Source organism: Anguilla rostrata, chromosome 12 (genome assembly GCF_018555375.3).
Source record: "Anguilla rostrata isolate EN2019 chromosome 12, ASM1855537v3, whole genome shotgun sequence".
NCBI lineage: Eukaryota > Metazoa > Chordata > Actinopteri > Anguilliformes > Anguillidae > Anguilla > Anguilla rostrata.
This window is the reverse complement of record NC_057944.1, coordinates 13,415,470-13,432,620: the sequence shown is the minus strand read 5'-3', so window position 1 is coordinate 13,432,620 and position 17,151 is coordinate 13,415,470. Positions and strand designations below refer to the sequence as shown.

The 17,151-nt window shown below is 44.5% G+C and overlaps 1 protein-coding gene across 3 annotated transcripts in view; it reads right to left on the bottom strand.

The window, feature by feature from the left end:
• The window catches only part of zbtb16b (zinc finger and BTB domain containing 16b), a 111,332-nt gene extending 96,200 nt beyond the window's left edge, over positions 1–15,132 (bottom strand). The window contains exons 1-2 of one of the 3 annotated variants that reach the window (XM_064303812.1): positions 14,982–15,132; positions 9,358–10,741 (exon numbers count right to left, since the gene is read on the bottom strand). In XM_064303812.1, the coding sequence (XP_064159882.1) occupies positions 9,358–10,610 (1,253 nt within the window). In that variant the 5' untranslated portion in view covers positions 10,611–10,741; positions 14,982–15,132. The other 2 variants (XM_064303813.1, XM_064303814.1) reach the window with 2 other exon arrangements.
• Between the last annotated feature and the right edge of the window lie 2,019 nt (positions 15,133–17,151).

Below are 17,151 nucleotides of genomic sequence, written 5' to 3'. Positions count from 1 at the left end.
AAGCATAAATCAATTACGGCTGCGAGCCTTCCGTCAGCGTTCAGCCTGCTCATCACGCCGGATTACAGGAAGCGTCTGGGAGCGCGGGTCTGGGAGCGCTGTTCAAAGTCGTCTCGCACGGGCTTTTGCATCTGAAGGGGGGGAAAGGTCATTCATCCACTAAGGAATCATGGGAACTGATCTGTAATCGGGACACTTGTTGTATCAGCCATTCAACAGAGGCTGAATAAAGTTACATAACCACTGTATATTATGCGTTTCGCAGACAGCTTTGTCCAGACTGACCTCTTGCATACTACCTATTTATATTATTACATAATTTAGATAAGGGTTATATTCAACAGTATAACAGTAGCAGTCCACCTCGAATTTGAACCTGCGACCTCTCGGTTGAATGGTTATAAGTCTGGTTCCCAAACCATCATACCACACTGCTACCACCATTAAATAAGCATGTAAATGACAACTTTGCCACAAAAGTAACAATATTCTAACAGGAGCAGTTCCTCCGGCTCCCATACAATATCGTTCTATGTCGTGTCAATTAAGTGCTAATGTAGCGATGTGGTGAGAGCGTTTCAGGCAGATGTCACAGTTTCCTTTCCCCATCCCTGCGCGGAACGAGCAGAACATCGAGACGCTAAGTGCTCCGATCACGCGTAAACGACGTGTTTCAGACGGAAGAGCAGCGCGTCCTGGGCAGTCAGCAGAGAGAGAGAGTAAACACCGGCATCCTCGCCTGACCGCTGCGGCTAAGCCCTACCTGCAGGCTGCACGGATAGTAAGTTATTGTGTTTAAACCTGCAACCCCCCCCCCCCCTTTTTTTCTTATTCTCTCATTCCTATCTCTCCATCGGGGGCCCCTGCCACTCTCCCACACCCCCCATTCACCCGGCAACAAAAGAGCTAATTAGAGCCACTCCGGGCTGGAGCAGGCAGAAGGGTCTAATTTGAAACTGGCAGGGATTCCATCGCCGCGGCGATGCTTTCACACGGGCCACTGCACGCTCCGCTTGCCCCTGCGCTCCCGCTCTCTGCAGCACGAGCCCGTCGGGAGCGCCCCGGCCCAAAAGAGGAAGGGCTGGGTCAGCTTGGGACGGGGGCGGGGGGGGCTGGGGCTACAGGTCCACCTTAATGTCTTCACCCAGAAGCAAGGTATCGATAGGATTCATTTTCAGCAACAGGGGGATAACTAGATCTGGATTTAAATACAAAGAGATTACATTTTATTGAACATTTAAAAAAAAATCAATTTCGAGTGGGATTCGAGGGGAAGAGTGTTTGGTTGGACATGTATAAATACTGTTTGTGAAAGGCACAGGCTTACTGTGGGCTTAAACCAGACTAAAGCTAAACAGGTTCCCTGGGATTCATTTGCATTTACAGGTTCCTGCTGAGGTCTTGTTCACCAAAAAGGAAGTAACATGTTGCTACATATTTTCTAACAAAAACAGCCGAACAGAAGGTGCTGAGAAATGTTCTTTTACTACTACTTTAAAAAACTGCAGCACAAACTGGATCATCGGGTCATAAGCTTAATATTTTCTCCCTTAACTGTCTGAACAAAAGAGAATGAGTTTTCGCGAAAACATTTTTATTCGGAATCGCTTCACAAACAGGTCAACAATCGTCAAGAAATGGGGGGGGGGGGGGATACTCTGATGAACCTGCACCCTGCAGGCCCCCTAAAGACACGGTCTGCAGCCTTCTCCATTAGCGCTAAATGACAGCTGCCATCCTTCAGCAGGGCCCACACCTGTGGCTGCTGCAGCGCTAGCACCCTAACCACATCCGCACCATCATCATCATCATCACCCCCCCTACACACACACACAAAAACAAGCAAAGGAGAACAAGCATGTGCACACAACATGTGACCCATGTGCCATCCATTTGTGCGTGTGCGTTTGTATGTGCACGTGGGCATGCATTTTCCATTCTGCGTGTCCAAAAGACATGCAGGTAGGTATATTTGAGAGACATGTTAGGTATACTCCTGCCATTGTCCTTGACCGAGGCACTGGTCCCAGAACTGGTGTTGGTCCCCAGGCGCTGCACTGTGGCTGACCACTGCTGCTACAGTATGTAGCTACGATGGGTTAAATGCAGAGGACAAATTACCCCATTGGGTTTCAATAAAGTATAACTTAACTTAATATGTGTCCTTGTCTTTCTGTCTGTTAAGCATGTGCACATTTTTTAAGTTAAAATTGTACTAAGGAGACACATGTTTTGAACGTAATCACCACAGGCATTTTAAGCATAGTCTATATGTGGCCCAGCCAGCCAGTACACTTTGAGACTTCTTACATTTGAAACAATTGGCAAACACACACAGAAAGCCAGGGTAAAACATGGGAATCGGAAAAGAAACAGTGAAGTCTTAACTGCCAGACAGGTGATTAAAATATTCATTTTTATAATGTGATTATAGAATTCGCTCTTGTACGATTGCCTGTCTGGGCACAGTCTATGATTTCATCCAATTATTTCCCCCTTGTAAGTGATTCATTCACAGTGAAGATATTTTAGAGACATTCTTGAAGATATCAGATCTTCCTCTAGAGAGCCCCCTACTTTTATTTACTTCACACATTAGTCCCCTGATCCTTCTGACCATCTGCAATAAAGAATACAGTAACACAACCCATATTACTCAAACAACCAATAAAGATCTTAGCGGCACAAGCTATGCTCACAAAAAAGCCATAAACTGTCAATGTAGCACAAACTACACCTTATAAATAAGGACAAAGTAAAACATTTTACCACAAATTACACTTCCTTAACAAACCAATAAAATCCATCAAAAAAGCAATCAGACCAATAAAAAGCATCAGAGCCTTTTCTCTAAAAATAAAACGAGAAATTAATCTTGCATCACTGGTACATTTAAATACAACTACAGTTGGCTGCATTCCCATATTTCAAAATATCTAAAATGCTTGTGTTCATTATATTTCATCCTGTTATTTTTTTCCCTGTGAAACTGAACTATATAGACATAGAAGTACATAGATGCTGAACTGGAGGGCATGACTCACAGATTTAATGTAGGGTATGTATGTAAATGCATGTGAAGGGTCTGGGTTTTTAATTTAATTTAATTTTTTGTTTGTTCGTTTTGTTTTTTTCCCCCCCAGAACAAGGCACTGCAGCCTTGGCTCGTTTGATTTCCTTTGCGTAATTCCCACACCCACTTATAATAATACCCATTGTGTTATGGCTCTGCTTTCAAACAAAGAGCTGTTTGATTGTGCGTAGCTGGTAAAGGGTGACAAGAGCATCAATTACAACCAAAAAAGGCAACAACATCGCAGCTAGCCAGGTACAACACATCAAACGAGTGTGATGGTTTGACGTGTTGCATGTTTTCAGAAGATGCAGAACTCCAGTAGCAATGGTGAGTCTGAGGACAGCGCATGGAAGTAAGAATGACAGTTGTGTTCAGTCGTACAGACTTTTAAACAAACTCTTCCGCGATACGCGGAGACGTTCCGTGGCCCATGGGGGCCAGTTTCAAAATTCGATCATGAGGAACTCTCCTTTTTCCACCGAAAAACCGGAAACTGTCACGACAGGAAAGCGAAGGAAACAAAGCTGAGGGCAGTTCAAAACGGCGGCACCACCATTTCTTTTAAAAGCCGTCGAAATGCCCCAGATAAACAGCAAACTAGGTCCGGCGAGTGACGGAGCGAGACTGGCTGCAGAAAGGCTGCCAGCCCGAGACGCCAGTGTAAGAGTCGTTAGAAACAGGGTTTGGAGAATCAGGGGCCTACTCCCACCACCGCACAGGAGAGTAAAAAAGACTGTGTCTGCCACGCCCTGTGATGTTATCAGTGACCTCACGGCAGAGTGGAGTGGCTATCTCCACATCTGCTCTCCATACACCGAAGAGCGGACCGCAGAGGTTATCAGCTTCTGCTGATATGCAGAGATATGGCCGCACCTCCTGTTTGAACGCAGAGGCTCAGGTATCAGTGCTGACACAGCTCGACGGCAACGCTACACACATTTAGGCTAACGTGCAAGAAAGAAAACATTTTTTCTTCTTTTTTTTTTTGTTTAAAGAGAGACAAAAATGCTTTCGACACCAAGCAGGGAGTATTCTAACAAGCCTGCTTCTCATTTCTTCTTCTTCATTGCAGCAAGGACAACAACACTGTCGCCCATGAAATATGTATTAGGGAATAAACCACCCAGGCGTTGCAAACTGACAGCCCGATGAGCTATAAAGGGGTTTAAAAATAATGTGCTTCGGCAGCTCGTAGTATAAGCACACCAACAGGTTGTTACTATGTTACAGACAAGAGCCGAAGCAGGTTCCTTTGGCTTTATGTTCATTCTGAAGGGCAGACTTCCTTATACGAAAATGACTTGCATTGTTCAAATTTAACACATTCTTCAGCTACAGAGCTGTATGTTTACTAAAGCAACTTGGGTGAGGTACTGTACAGCAGCTGTGCCTCAAGCTGGGATTCAAACCTGCAACCCTCCTGGTTGGCAACATGGATTTGTGAGCCACTGCCCAAAAGTGACACATCAATCAAAAGCAATTTTTAGAGGAGATTTCCCCAATGTCTGGTCAAGCATTGAGGGCACAATCACTACGAAGTAATCAAGAGTGTCTGACACACACACACAGACACGCACACACTTCCTGAAATAAACTAACCCAAGCATTCTGTGAAATATGTTGCTTATTACAGAGTTCCTGTTGTGCCAAAAAAGGTTCGAGCACAGATCGAAAACTTCTCAGCCATAAAAGAAATATTCAATTTTAAGAATTCAGTCATGAATCAGCCTACAAATGGTACACTACATTTCCAAAATGTGGACATCGGAACATCGCTCCCAACATACTTGTTGAACATCTCATTTCAAAACCATGGGGTAGACCCCCCTTTTGCTGCTGTAACAGCCTCCACTCTCCTGGGAAGACGCAGTAGATTTTGGAACATGGCTGGGGGGATTCGCTTCCATTCAGCCACAAGAGCATCAGTGAGGCACTGATGTTGGGCGTAAGGCCTGGCTCGCAGTCGGCATACCAATTCATCCCAAAGGTGTTTGATGGGGTAGAGGTCAGGGCTTTGTGCAGGCCAGTCGAGTTCTCCACACCAACCTCCGAAAACCATTTCTTTATTGACCCTGCTTTGTGCACAAGGGCACTGTCATGCTGAAACAGGAAAGGGCCTTCCCCAAATGGTAGCCACAAAGTTAGAAGCACACGATTCTCTAGAATGTCATTGTATGCTGTAGTATTAAGATTTCCCTTCACTTGAACTAAGGTCCCTAGCCCAAACCATAAAAAACAGCCCCTGACCATCATTCCTCCTGCACCAAGCTTTACATTTGGCCAGAACACTACATGCTTCAGCCCTTGGGAGTCCCGTTCTGTGAAGTTGTGTGGCCTACTGCTTTGCGGCTGAGCTGTTGTTGCTCCTATGCCTTTCCACTTCACAATAACAACACTTACATTTGACAGGGGAAGATATAGCAGGACAGCAATTTGACTAACTGACTTGTTGGAAAGGTGGCATCCCATGCCAGTGCCATGTTGAAAGTCACTGAGCTCTTCAGTACAACCCATTCTACTGCCAATGTTTGTCAATGGAGATTACATGGCTGGATGCTTGATTTTATGCACCCATTAGGGTGTGGCTAAAATACCAAAAACAACGAATTAGAGGGGTGTCCACATACTTTTGGAAATGTATTGTACTTCAAGGAATCACCCTGTTCCCAACACACACAAATATGCACGCATGCAAACACACTCATCCACGCTATTAATCACATGCACAAATAAGCACGCAAACCCACATGCACACAGGCGCACGCACACACACACACACACACACAGTTTTCATAAACGGAAGTCATTTTAACCAGTTAACCTGACGTACCTACCACTAACTGAATTGTGTACATTGGGAATAATTTTCTCCTTTTTAATAGGAGATAAAGCACAGGGAAATAATACACAACTAAACTCCTAAAAATACTCCCCCTGTTCTACAAGCTGTCAGAAGCCATTTGATCATATACTAAAATGTGCTTTATTAAGCCAAAAGTCTATTCTTTAACCTTATAACAACCTACGAACTATTACAAATAAAACTGTTCAAATATATTTGAAGCACAATCACTTCCAACATTCACTTTCTACATCAAAGAATATGCACACCAGCCAAAAAAAAAGACAGACAAATAAAGGTGCTTACTGATGTAAGTTTGTTCCAATGGTGAGAGGCAAACGCAAACATAATTCCCTTTTGCCGTTGAACGGCACTTAAAGGCTGATGTTAAAGGTTGCGATGTCTCTCTTTATCCTCAGAAAACCCGCAGGTTTCTGTGGAAGGCTTTTCTTTGAGAGATTTTCAGTGCTGCGAATGTCGTCTGGTGGGAAGGGGCTGCTCCTATTAGTGGATTTCAATCAGAACTCAGACCATTTGAAGTCAATCGGTGTTTTCTGAAGCTGTCAGATAAGCCTTGAGTCCATCGCTCTAATGTTTGAGAGGTAAATCCCTACGGAGAAATAGCCTCCCCCCCATATCTCTCTCTCAAGCCTTGCCTCAGGCCATCCACTGCATATAAATGTAACTAAAAAACAGGTTGTCTGATTCCATAACTGTATTATTTCCTAAAGGCAAGCCACCCCCCCCCCCGCTACACACACACACACACACACACATACATAGGCCACACAACATCACGATCAAATTAATCCAATTCAGCTAATCTCTTTCATTAATGTGCAGGAATGCTAGCTAAATCTAATGAAAGGACAATTATAAACATCAGATCTGTCAAATGGGTATATGCACAGATATGTGTAAAAACACATATACACGCCGCATAAATGCAAAACCCACCAGGCAGATCTAGAATCATTCTGTTTTCTTTTTCTCTTTTATTATTATTTTCTTTTTTGGGGGGGGGGGGTGTGAGGTGGGGGGTGTCACAGTGGTTCACTGTTCCTTGCTTTGAAGTGCTGAAATGTATTTACTGGGAATAGACGAACCAAATGCAGACAGTCTACTAGCTTCACCCTTTAAATTAAGAGGCATTTATCAAATTTGCAGCTCTCTACACTCCACAGTCACACCAGGGAAGAAAAGGGTATCCTTGGTTGAACTTTAACCACTGGGAATTCCTACAGATTAGGACAAATGGGAAGCTAAATGTCAAAGCACAAAGGGCTCTGCAACTACTTTATGACTGGCAATTGAGAATTTGGAGATATAATTAAGCAACAAAAACACAAGAAGTTGCTAGTCACAAACACAAGTATAGGATTTTGAACTATTTTCCAATTTAATGTAAAACAAATTTAAGGCACCCAAATTTGGGCACCCAATTCTCTACATATAACATGATTGCAGATTACTATGGACTGTCAAACTATCAAACCGTGAGCAACCAATGTACAAACATGGTTGAAAACTAAACACCTTCAAAAGCACTGGCTCTAAATTTTGATATGAGTGAAATTTTGAAACTAAATGAATGAATGAATGAATTAAAAAACACAAAGCTTGCTTTTAATTTGTCCAAGAACAATACACAAGAAAAGAGTCATTAGACCGGGAAAGGCCATAGCCATCTACTAAATTTGGGACGTCAATCAAAACATCGAGGGTAGGAGTGCCACAACCACAACAAGAAATCAGAAGGACAAGAGTCCACTCGTCTGATCCCTTCTGGCACGTGTGGACAATTAAGTATCGCTCAAGGCGCTATCTTACAAGCAAGGTATTGCTGAAATCTAAATATTGCATTCCCCGTGATAGGCTCTCACTCACTCCATCTCCCACTTGATCTGATTTGCTGTTTGTTGCCCCACACATTAAGCCCAATACCCAGGTGGGGGTGACTTGCAGGCAGTTGGAGGGGCAGCTCAGGGCTGTGTAATGAGTGCACGTTGCCGACTCGCCCCCTCATTCTGGCCTGGCGGGCGGCTTAACTCTCACAGCGATAAATTTGAGAAGGGGTCTGGGGGCCAGTTTTACAGCACCTGGGGCGCAGGTGAGACGTGGAGGGGCCCTCACACAGTGTCACAAGGTGAAGGGTTCCTCTGCCCTACTCAGAGGTCGCGAGGCAGAGGTCAGGCCTCTGCTTCTCAGACCAGCGCTCGTTTCCTGGGGCCCAGCCTGAGCTTCCTAGTGCCCTGCAGCTGGGGCCCAGCGAGGGGGAGGGGGGTTAGGGCCTCAGCCAGTGTGTGTATGTGTGTGACTGTGCATGCACGTGAGCGTGTGTGAGCTTCTGAAACACTCTGTGTGTATGTGTGTGTGCATCTGTAATGCACTGAATGTGTGTGTGTGTGCATGCATGCATCTGTAATTTGCGGTATTTGTATGTGTACATGTATGTATTTGTACATATTCTTATGTCGGTATGTGTGTGTGTGTATGTGTGCACGCATGTGCTTGAGCGTGTGTGCACATGTAATACACTGCAAGTGTGTATTACAACATCCACACACTGCACCTGCAGCACCCCTAGCCCCCATGTTTACAACAATATGTGCAAATTTATCAATCACAGATGTGTAGAGAACTGAACATTCAAATCACTGAAACTACAACCGACAGTAAACTGTGATCTATTAACCTATATCTGAGAGTAGTTGAAAATAATGGAATGCTGAGTGCAGATGGAAGAAAATTATCGCGACTAAATCACCCATAGAGCAATAACTGCCCATTTAAAATGATTTAAAATAAATATATCCATCTACGACAAACACTGCTTAACACAGCTTATCACTGCTGTACAGTATGTACACTCAGACTCCTACCACTGTGAGCACATTAGTGTTGCATTACATTTTCAGACTGTCAATCATTTAAACTTTTAAAGAATGTCCTTCCATGAAACCAAAGAGGTTAAAGGCTTACAACATCAACTTGAATCACTTGAGCTCACAAACCAAAAGACCGCTATGGGCAAATATATGATTGCATTATGCTTTAAAAAACTGTAGTATGTTTACAGTACACCCACACAACACTTGAAAATGAATAACAGTATGTACTTTCAGGTCACCGCTCATTTTCACTCCATTATAAAAAATAATTTTTAAAAACCAAATGAAGTGAGACATCTTTCCCAATGATAACGGTTAAAATAACAACCCACTTGAGGCAGAAACTCTGGGGGTTTTCAAGACAAGGCTTGATACAGGGCTAGAAACTATCTAATTTGTAGGTAAATGGTGAGCACAAGGTACCCTTTCGCGGTTGGAAAATGGCGAGCATTGTTGGGCTGAATGGCCTGTTCTCGTCATTAAGTTAACTTATGCTAACAATACTCAATGTCATTAGCTTAGCAGACGACGGTAGCGCGGTGATTTACCTGTGCTGCTCCACGGCGTCGCTGTCAGGCAGGTCTGCTCCACACACCCCACAGCGCTCATCGGGGCTCCTGCTGGCCGGCTTGACCACGGCGGTGAACTCCCCGAGCTTGCTGAAGAACTCCCTCTGGATGAAGGACTGGGGCAGGAGGGCCCCGTAGGAGCCGAAGTCCATGGACATGGCCAGGCCGGGGGGCATGTGCAGGGGGGGCCCCATGGAGGGGGGCATGGACAGCAGGGGGTTGCCCTTGTGGTTCGGGGTCATGGTGAACAGGGACGGAGGGTGCTTCTCCACCAGGCCGCCCGTCACGCCTTCCCCTGCGGGACCCCCGTCGCTCTGCGGGTCGGGCCCGCCGTCCTCCCGCGCGTAGTGCAGCCCGCGGGCGCTGGTGATGACGCTGCCGCGCGTGGGGGTGCCGGGGTCGTCCCTGCCCCGCTCCGCCTCCCCGTTCTTCTCCCCGCCCCCCGGGGTCCCGTCCCGCCCCGACGCCTCGTCCACCTGCATGGCCTCCGTCTTGATCTTCCCCGAGGGGGGGCGGGGGCTGGCCCGGGCGTCGTGCCGGGACGCGCCCTGCAGGAGGGAGTGCCCCATGCTCATCAGGCTGTCCACGGCCGCTTTGGTGGGGCTGCCGGCCGCGACGCCGAAGGACGTGGAGACGGACGGGCTCTGCTCCACCATGCCGGCCAGAGCCAGGCTCCGCTGGGCCGCGTCTCCGTACCCGTACCCGCCGCCCCCCTCCTCCTCCGCGGAATGCTTCTTGGGGAGCAAGGCGCACCTCCCTATCCTCGCTCGGCGCTCGCCGCCGCCGTCCTCCTCCGCCCCCCCGCCGTCCCGCTCGTGCGCGTTGGCCTCGCCCTCGTTGTCTTCGGAGGAGGCCTGGATGGTCTCCAGGATCTTCAGGCACTGCTCCTCCAGGTACTCGATCTCCAGGATCTCGGCCGCGTACAGCAGGTCGTCCAGGTCCTCCACGCGGGCCTGGAGGGTGGCCGTGTAGGCGTACTCCAGGATCTGCTGGAAGGTCTTTGGCGAGAGGAAGTCCAGGGTGTAGTGCTGGCTGTTGCGGTGGAACAGGATCTCGAACATCTTGCTGGTGCAGGCCAGCACGGTCCGGTGGGCCCGGAACTCATGGCCGTCCACCAGGATGACCACGTCGCAGAGCGTCCCCGCCAGCCGCATCTGGTTGGCCTTCTGCAGGAGCGCCGCGGGCTGCCCGGGGTTCTGCAGCTGGATCATGCCCATTTTAGTCAAATCCATAACGTTACCCAGCAACCGGCAAACCAACTCATCAGGGCCTGCCTTTCAAAGCCCCGCCCTTCCCCCAGCACTGTCGTCTGTCCGCCTGGCAGTCCTGCGTCGTCTTTCGCGTAAACCAGAAAAAGTTCAATCTGTGAAGAGGAAACAAAGAATACGCAACTCTGTAGAGATTTCCAAAACATGACCTCATTTTCTGAACAAAATGCGAGCTAAATGCACACAAATGCTACACGTTAGTTGTGGTTGAGGAGAGTTTTCCCTTCACTGTAACATGCTTATGGCACTAAAAGCGCAGTATAAATGCGATCCTTTACAGTTAATGCATAGAAAAGGTATGGAAATGCAAACATGGTATGGCCACCTGGTGTACAGTACGGGAATTTCATAAAAGAAATCGATTTATTTGAAAGACATGGCTAAAATATTTAATATCTTTAATAGTTTACATATGGTTAAATGGATCACTTCACAAAACTGTTCATAAATCCATTCATAAATCTGTAACAACAAAATATGCCGCATGCTTGCAACATATTTTTTTACGCAAGAGTATGCCATGTGGTGGGGGTTCACGCGTGCTCTTCTTCAGAACTTCTTTACTGTATATGTTGGTTGCATACAGTTGCTCAAATCGGTTTTCAAACCCTAACCTGACAAATAACTTGAAAATGTATCCAAACCAAATCTCTCATTATGAAACATCCAGACACAAGCTAGTGACCATCTACTATCCCAATGAAGCTGACAGCTAGTCAATCTACAAGCAGCAAGACACTTGGTGTCATGACAGAAAAGGAGAAGGGCACACTCACTGAGTGTCAAAACAAACAGACCGCTCAAAAACCTTTATTTACTGAACATGCCCACAAGAATGCCTGCAATATCATCTACTGCATCCGTCAGTAAAGCACTGTGTAGCCCAAGTGAATAAGTTAAAAGCGAGCGTAACTTCAGCAAACATTGCAACTCATTTTAGGGTGGAGACCCAACAGGGAAAATCTGGATATGATAGCATTTAACCATGTGGCCTACTGTATCAGGCATTCTGACTAGACAGTCATATCATAGAGTTCCTGCATGGATACCTTGGCATAAATCATTTTTATGTATTTTCGATTGATATTTCTAAGGAACAGTGCATTGAAACACTACAAAGCATAGGGAGAGCGATGCCCTAGATTCATCTGAGATAACAGCCAAGCTTGCAAGAAGACACTTCCTATGCGGCTTTGACATGCAGGCCGCAGGCGCCCAACCGACCAGCGAGGTTGTTAGAGAGCGATAAAACATGGACCCCAAACTAACTGAACCTTTCCATTCGCTGGGCGAGGCAATTGCATCATCCTCTGGAGCTACAGGCCACAGTCGGCATTGGCGCGGTCTGGATTCGATCCCACACCTCGGGGCTCGCACTCGCACCACAGCGCGGCGCCTTAACGAAATGAGCCACCGAGAAGCCCGTCGTTTGAGTACCTTTCACATAAACAGCCTTGAGAATGATTTGTGCAAAAAAAACATTTTAAAATTTAACTCAATGAAGATGGCTCTGTGAGAACTGTTCAAAGACACAGGAAAATGTTACATTTGCCAGGGTGGTGAAATTTCTACTCGCATTGCTTTCAGTTTCATCACCTCAAATCAGCAGCAATTTTAAATACTGCTTCAAGCTGTAAGACACGCACCAGTTCACTGGCTACAACCGCACCATCACGTTAATTGAGAAACTTATCGAAAACTCATTTTAAGATAACCAGCATCCTATGCTCTTCAAGTGGAAATGCAGGATATATGGAAAAGGTGTTGGCTTTTTTAGATAAATGAAAGAATACAGAAACCTGAATAATTGTGACTAGCTCTGTTAATGCTCCTTCTAAAACCAATTCAAAGGAGTGAAATCCACTATCATGTATCACACACCTAATATTTACCAGATTCAACATAGATATGAATGCTTAGATAAACCTGAACTGTTCTGCATGTGCTGTGACTCTGGGTTATGGCTCTGGTTGGACGTTGTTATTAGGTGACTTCCAACAGACATGGTCAGCCAGCTGCAAAAAGCTTCCATTACTCAACTTGACATCTGATACAAGCCAGTACTTAAAATATTGAAATGTGGCTTAAAAAACCTTTTTTTTTTATTTTTAATTTTATTTAATAGAAGGCCAAATAAAGTGTGGGTATTGGATCACCACTGAGAGATAAAACACTTTTTCACAGTAGGCTATGAAATATAGGGGTGTTCAGATGAAGACAGTAGTTAAGATGTAGCACTGTTTCACAGCCAACTTCTTGCTATTTTATAGTAAAATGATTTTTGACTGGCTGGCTGACTGGGAAAGAGCATACACACAAATGTTTCATTTGGATTTCTGACTCAAAGACTCGCAGATTATCTCAACAGGCATAACACTCACTGAGCTTTTGTCTTTTCAGAACAGAATTTTCCATTTACAAAGGCAAGGACAACACAGTGTCCTTCACGCAGAAGAGTAAACAGCACAGAAAACCAGTTCCTATTTACTTTGTGGTTGTACCATTTTTCAGTTTTTTTTTTAATGGTAAATTGATGTAACATTATTACGTAACATTATTTTTTGCCAGAAGGAAAACAAAATAGTAAATGAACCCAAATAGGAAATAAAAGAAAAACAACCGGCTTAAAATAAGACAGTCAAGGCAAATGATTTCACATAGAAACGCGCAATAAATGTTTACACCTTCGTATATATCCCTCTTTCAGTCAGGGGTCTGCACAGATACAGGCAAACTTAAGACATTTAATATCTAGCATTAATGCCGATATGGGTTGGGTGTGGACAAATTGAGAGATGCAGCAGGTGATTTTAAAAAAGCGATCGTACATGCACAGTATGTCCACAGGTGACTGTCTACATGTCACGGATAATGCTGCAAAATAAAAGTAACTCACACATTTGTTCCATGCTAATCAAAATACAACTGCGCCTGCAGCAATTAATGTCCAAAGCGTGCGGAGACGCGCTAAGCACAGCGAGCTCAAGAGAGATCACAAAGGGTCGTGCTCATAAGCGATGTCCAAGTAACTTCAGATATTTAAAAGGGCGTCTTTCTACTCGTGGTATTTTATTAAACAAACCTACAGTACCAAATACTTCTACTACGGAACAAGCCAATTACGGAAAAGCCATCTAATTACGCGTTCCCCTCTGCTCTCAGTATTGACTGACATCGTTCGAACAAGCGCTTACCATACAGCCCAAAATGCAATGATTTGTGATAAACTGAAAACGATTTCCAAATTCAATTTTAGACTGACTGAAATGTTTACGTTCAGACATCGGTAACCCGAAAATAAAAGAGCTACAGGTCAACAAAATAATACATTTGAACATTGTCTTATTGAAGCGGAAATTCAGTTTGTCTTTACAAAATACTGATAAATTCAGGCCAATGTTGATAAATTCCAGTAGTTTGAGATCTTCAGAATTTCACATCCTTCATTCTTGCGATTTTGTAAAGGCTGCACGAAATACCTGGTCAAACAGCCTATCAATACACCGTGCACCTCTAACCCAGCCAGCTGTAAAACATCTGAATAATCTGCCTTACAATACAGAAAAATCACCTTGTGTATCGGAAAAAATGGGTGGATTCAAAATGAACGATTTGCTAACCTTCGTTAAGGAATCCAATACGCCGGTGTTCCAATGTGTAATTTAATTCCAGTAGGTCTTCTGGTAGATTTAGTTTGCTAATATTCACCAGCTATAAACAATTACACCTCATCACTTCGCCAGCGTATCAAGAGCGCGAAGCCTTGATCTTCACTTTTAAACTTATCAACACCCCCTCAAGAGCAATCAAAAATATTGTTACAGCACACCTATAACATCATTTAAATCCTGTAAACATACTGATGCTTTATTGTAGAAAGCATCCGTTACTCAGAGTCGTAACATGTCACACTGTCTGGTGTGTAATGAACTGTAGAATACGACCAGACCTCACGTTTCGCCTGTTGTGATCTCCTGAATACTAAACCAGCCTGTTACGTCAACTTTACATCTTTTCAACTGCATATATCCCACTTCAAATATTCTAGAAACTAACTTCAGTACATTACAATGAGCAACTATTTGAAGTATTTGTGTTGACTAAAAACATTTGCATAAAATAAACAAAATTGTTTTTAACTAGAAAAAAACCCTCACTTTTAGTGCAATGTGGGCTAGTTGCGGTAGAAACGTGTGCTTCTTTGGGATAAAATATTTTAAAAATACGAAGAATTACTTTGAGAATTTGTAATGTGGAAAGATAAGTGTACACATGCAGAGTTGTGGGTCTGCTATATTTGTTTATAAACTGCGCGCCTGAGTTATTAGTACTCACCTAGATAGCACGTTTTATTTCCGAATGTGTTGCATTGAGGCAGCAGCATAGTAACGCAGTTCACAGTACCCGCTCCGCACGCACTGGCTCCTCTTCGCTTTCGGGTTAGCAAATCAACACTGCGGTGACGTCAAGACATTGACTCACTCGTTTTCTTTCTTTAGCTCCATGCAAACACTGCGAAAGTGAGACACCTAGGGGGCTGCCATATGTAATGCCGGCTCGACTGAATAAAGCGGTTTCTAAAGTGTGAAGATTAATTAGGAGGCGGCGAACGAAGAGGTGAAGTTTAAAAAAATAATAATAATATTGACGTCACCACCATCAACTTGAACGACATCATAAAACAGCAGCAGCAGTAATAGTAGTAACAGCAGCTGTAGTAGTAGTAGTAGTAGTAATAATAATAATAATAATAATAATAATAATAACAATAATAATAAGTATCATTGTTATCATCAGCAGCAACAGCAGCATAAACAAAATTGCAATCATACATAAGCGACATAGTAATAATTAATAAAGCAACTAATAACCATTTGTTTAGTATATTTTTTTGGTTATTATCCAAGTTATTCTTGCCATTTTTTGTACTTGGAAAAAATATTTCCAAATCCATTGACCAAAACAAATGCTGTTTATGCCCAGTGGGTAGCACTGTCGCTCACAGCAAGAAGGACTTGGGTTTGAATCTGGCCTGGGCATTTCTGTGTGGAGTTTGCATGTTCTTCCCATGTCCATGTGCGTTTCCTCTGGGTACTCCTGTTTCCTCCCACAGTCCTAAGATATGCAGGTAGGCTAACTGGTGTGTGTGTGAGTGTGTGAGTGAAAGGTGTGTGTGCCTTGCGATAGATTGGCGACCTGTCCAGGGTGTAATCCTGCCTCTCACCCAGTGCACGCTGGGATAGGCTCCAGCACCCCCAGCAACCCTGCCCAGTATAAGCGGGTATAGATAATGGATGGATGGGTGGATGGATGGATGGATAAAATAATTAAAATATTTAATTAAATATTTTAAATAAAATATTTTAATTAAAAGTATGTGGACACCTGAACATCACACCCATGTCTACTTGTTGAACGGCGGATTCCAAAACCATGGGCATTAATATAGAGATGGAACCCCCTTTGCTGCTGTAACAGCCTCCACTCTTCTGGGAAGGCTTTCCACTAGATTTTGGAACATGGCTACTTGAATTTGCTTCAATTCAGCCACAAGAGCATTTGTGAGGTTGGGCACTGATGTTGGGCTTAACCCTAACCCTGGCTCACAGTCAGCATACCAATTCATCCCAAAGGTGTTTGATGGGGTAGAGGTCAGGGCTCTCTGCAGGCCAATCAAGTTCTTCCTCACCAAACTCAGCAAACCATTTCTTTATGGACCTTGCTTTGTGCACAGGGGTATTGTCATCCCAAACAGGAAAGGGCCTTCCTCAGACCGTCGCCACAAAGTTGGAAACGCACAATGCTCTAGAATGTCATTGCATGCTGAAGCATTAAGATTTCCCTTCCCTGGAACTAAGGGGCCCAGCCCAAACCATGAAAAACAGCCTCAGACCATTATTTCTCCTCCACCAGACTTTACAGTTGGCACTTATTTGCAATAGTTCAGTTGGCATTATGCGTTCTGCCTAACCCAGATTTGTCAGTCAGACTGCCAGATAGTAAAGTGTGATTCATCACTTCAGAAAACGCGTTTCCACTGCTCCAGAGTCCAATGGTGGTGTACTTTACACCAGCCCAGCCAACGTTAGGCTTGTGTACAGCTGCTCGGCCACAGAGACCCATTTCATGAAGCTCTTGAAGAAACAGTACTTTTTCTGCTATAGTGATTTTTGTAAGGAACCAAGCTTAAGGCTGAACATGTCCTGTCAGGGCAAGCTGTGCTCAAGGTTTGATGTTAATTGTATTTTGTGTGTGTGTGTGTGTGTGTGCATGCATGCGTGTATGTATGTGCGCGTGCATCCGTGTATGTGTGTGTGTTTGTGTGTGTATCAACTTATTATTATGTCTGACTGGTCAATGGTCTGAAATCTTAACTGAAGCTGTGAGTGGTAGTAGCAATTTGCCATTTATGGCACAAGAGTAATTTCTATGATCAGTTGGGAGTGTGAATTTCACCTGCACCACACAACGAGAGTATTGCATTGAGGAGATTTCAAAAGCCAGG